Source organism: Dendrobium catenatum, unplaced genomic scaffold (assembly GCF_001605985.2).
Source record: "Dendrobium catenatum unplaced genomic scaffold, ASM160598v2 fragScaff_scaffold_338, whole genome shotgun sequence".
NCBI lineage: Eukaryota > Viridiplantae > Streptophyta > Magnoliopsida > Asparagales > Orchidaceae > Dendrobium > Dendrobium catenatum.
In genome coordinates this window covers 193159-196973 of record NW_021318800.1, presented here as the reverse complement: position 1 = coordinate 196973, position 3815 = coordinate 193159, and the positions used below count along the sequence as shown (strand labels likewise).

Genomic DNA, 3815 nt, shown 5'->3' with positions numbered 1-3815 from the left:
TTGAGGAACCTGCTTCAACTAAAGATGATGTATGGCTGTTTGATCGGTTAATGATCTTTGCTCTTATTAGTAAATAAACTGATCGTTCAAGTTTTTGTTAATTTCTTGTGGATCCTTTGAGGATGTATTTGAGCCTATACATCTACTAGTAGTCTTTTTCAGAAATATCGTTTTTGTGCATTGTTTCTGTTTCCAGATAATTATTCCACATGGGGAACCTGTTACCACTGAAACTTTTCTTGCTTGGAGAGAGCGATTTGAAGCAGAACTAGCACTAGAGCGAGCCAAGTAAGAATTGAACTTTTTCAGGAAATATTGGAGCTGAAGTTTTCATTCTACCTATGATGTGACATCTTCAGTTGATAAAAAATAAAGAATGTCTTTGTTGAGTTATTAAATTTAGATGACAATTTAAAGGATACCGAACAATCCATTGCATTCTTTTATGAACACAAATTTAAATTCTATTAGGAGTATGCTTGGCTTTATTATTTACATGTTATCTTGGATCGCTTGTACCGGTTCGATTTTCTTATTTTCTCTATAACTTCGTTTGAGACAGTTTTTTTGTTACTTCATAAAACTGCTTTTTAATATAAAAATTTCTAATTCAAAAATTTTTTTGTACTAGAAAGCCGTTTTAGAAAGCAGCAAAGAAGCTGTCCCAAACGAAGCCTATATGTTGCATTTTCCTCGTGTATAGAAGTTTTTATGAGCAACACATTTATTTCACTTGGAGACATCGAAGTTGAATTTATGCAACTATGTGCAGACTAATGCCAGAATCAGCTTTAACCGCACCGAAGGATAAAAGGCTGACAGGAAGACAATGGTTTGAGAGTGGAAGAGCTGCAGCGGTAATATTTTGTTTTGTTCCTCACCACATTGTGATAAGTTTAGGCTTTGCTCTCTGCTTCTCTACCTGCTCAACCATTATATTATATTTCTGATTAGGGGTGTCAATATTTGACACGACCCGAAAATCTGACTCGAAACCAACCCAAAAATTTTGGGTTAGGGTCAACCCGAACCCGAAACTGGTCGGGTTTGGGTTCAACAATTCGACCCGTTTAAAAAATCGGGTCTGATTCCGTTTTGACCTGTTAACCCGAGATTGACCCGTTTTTACCCAAAAAGCGGTGATTGACCTATTTTTAGACCCGAAAATTAGCAGTTTTTTGTTGGCACATGGTCATTCGGGTTGTGTCGGGCCACATCGGGTTGACCCGGACCCGAAGCGAGTCAGCTTCTGGTCCGGAAAATTGACCCGTTTGCAAAAAACGGGTTGGGTTCGGGTTGACCCGAATAGTGCCAGGTCAGTTTCGGGTTCTACCCGAATCCGACCCATGACCCGAAATTGACACCCTTTTTCCTGATTATTTCTATTGGTGTAACTTTTTTATTTTTCATGTTTAGCCACCTGCAGTGCACTTTAACATGATATAATAAAACTTTAACTCTGGCATCTCATTTGTGAACCTTCTGTTTGCTCTACAGAAAGGTCCAACTACAGTTTCCGAGGATTCCGAGGAAGAGGAAGAAATTGACTTTGATGATGACTTTGAAGGTCCGGCCTTACATATTTTGCAAATTAATCTCTCGTTTGCATATTATGTTTCATCTACTAGAATTCTGAAGTAGCAAGATGAAATTTTTCATGATTGTGCAGACGATGATGATGAAATGCTTGAGCATTATTTGGCACAAAAGTCTGAGAAATCAGCAGAGGGATCCAAAAACTGAAAGTAAGGCCGAGGCATTCCATTTGTTGGGCCTTCGCCTACTCTTTTGAGGGTAAGTGGTGCAACACAGGTCCTAAGTCATTTTCTCTCTGCATTCAATCATCCTTTTTACATAGGATGTGTTTGTGCTGAAAATTACAGAATGATGAGCCCTAAGAAATATTACAGAAAGCATTACCTTTTAGCTTATTATTTTTTCGGATGCATTGTAGAAGATGAGAAGAACAGAGAATCTGAGCAATACATTATAGTATTTCCTTTTGGCACCAGTAATACTGTGCATTCTATGTTCTTCTTGATAGCTTGATTTCAGTCTGTAAATCAACAGCTTGTTTATGCTCTTGAAGAGTGCTTGTTCTTCGTTTTTCAAATTTCATCTCAAAATATTGAGCATTATATATATATATATATATATTACGATTTTTGTATTGTCAAAGAATGACCCATAACATAAGTTGCAAGCTATGATGCACTGACACACCTCTTGAAGAGATAATATAGTGTCAGATGACACGTGCCTGACACGGCTGATTAAAATAATGTTTAAATTTAACCTCACACGATTGGGACACATGTTGGACACGGTTGGGATATGCACATCCTAATTTTTTATGATAAAATTATTTTAAATTATAAATTTTTTATATTTTTATATTTACTAAATCAAATAAAACATCACATTCGTTCGTATATGCATTAATACGATTATATAAAGGCATGATTATTAGAGAAAACCGAGGTGTTATCACTTTGTTTGTGGAGTTGACAAATAAGTTCCTCACAAAATTAACGAGTGCTCATAAGCCTTAGAAGAGCTTGTGATCCTTCCTCAAGATGCGCTAATAACTGCGTGAGTCGCTCCATAGCTTCATTTAGAAATTTCTATGGGACATGCTTGAATAAAAGACCTAAGGCCAATTGTCACTTAGGTTGCTCTAACCCACAAATTAATAGATTTTACATTTTATTATGTATTGGGGTTGCAACAACTAAAGATGTTGGCTAAGTTGTTCAAACTTGTCAACAACCCGTGTTAATGTTGGTTACAACTGAGTGGTTGAACCCTCCTTGTCCACTTGCTCTAGAGGTCTTATTATCATAAATGATCACTCCCATTGTTGGGAATGTGAGAGAAGTAGACCAAGGGTCCACAAAGTTGACGCAAGACCACTTGTAATGCATGATTCATGTCATCAATACCACTAAAAGGAGTTCTAATACCTTCACGGACTCATCGAGGGCTTCATTAAAGTAAAAAAATTGAAAGAGTTTATGCTAGCTTGCTCGATCCACATTATAGGAGTTGTGCTAATGAGGCAGAAAGTGAGTTGATTCCTCTATAACAACTAGCTCTAAAAGCCTAAAAATAGGTGAGGCTGGCTTAACTACTACATCATGGGCACCGATAGCCAATGCCACTCTAGTTACCTTTTATGAGATCCCTTTAATGATGCCATGATTATCTATACATAGATTGTTAACTACTAAACTGATAGTATTCTTATTGATACATTAAATTGTGTAAATAATATAAATATATTAAAAAAAATGGATATTTTGCCTTTCAGCATCTCCCCACTCTAGGTTCTCTTACGACTTCTTTGTTGAGAATAGGGACACTAAAGGTGCTATCGCCCTCACCTTCACTTGGGGCAAGGGCAATCATCCATACACCGTCCACACAATAGAAGACGACTATCCTTGAGGTGGTTTTACATATGGAGGTCGAGTGAGGACTAGGGTTGAAGGTAACTGAGGCAGTAGAAGAAGTGTAAGTTAAAGAAGGCGACCCATAGAGGATATTAAGGATAAACTCGTCTTTCAATCCAAAGTATCGAGGCGAGCTCACCAAAGCTCTCAAGGATGACTTGGACATCTTTGCAGTTGGCATGGATATAAATGAAAATTTCAAAATTTGACTTAAAGATTTAAGGTGGTTAAAACATTTGAAATTTATTTCAAAGATGATTAAAGTACAACAACAACAGTTTAGATGAATTACATCAAAATTTTGTTAAGACGAATTAATATTCTAATACCAATTAATTATTTAATTATTATTTATAATGTTAT

The 3815-nt window shown here is 36.5% G+C and overlaps 1 protein-coding gene across 1 annotated transcript in view; it reads left to right on the top strand.

The window, feature by feature from the left end:
• LOC110100690 (RWD domain-containing protein 1) overlaps positions 1-2113 on the top strand; it is a gene marked incomplete in the record, with an annotated part of 19032 nt that extends 16919 nt beyond the window's left edge. Inside the window, 5 exon segments of the mRNA XM_028693705.1 lie at positions 1-29; positions 197-288; positions 773-857; positions 1498-1567; positions 1670-2113. Coding sequence (XP_028549538.1) covers positions 1-29; positions 197-288; positions 773-857; positions 1498-1567; positions 1670-1743 — 350 coding nt within the window.
• Between the last annotated feature and the right edge of the window lie 1702 nt (positions 2114-3815).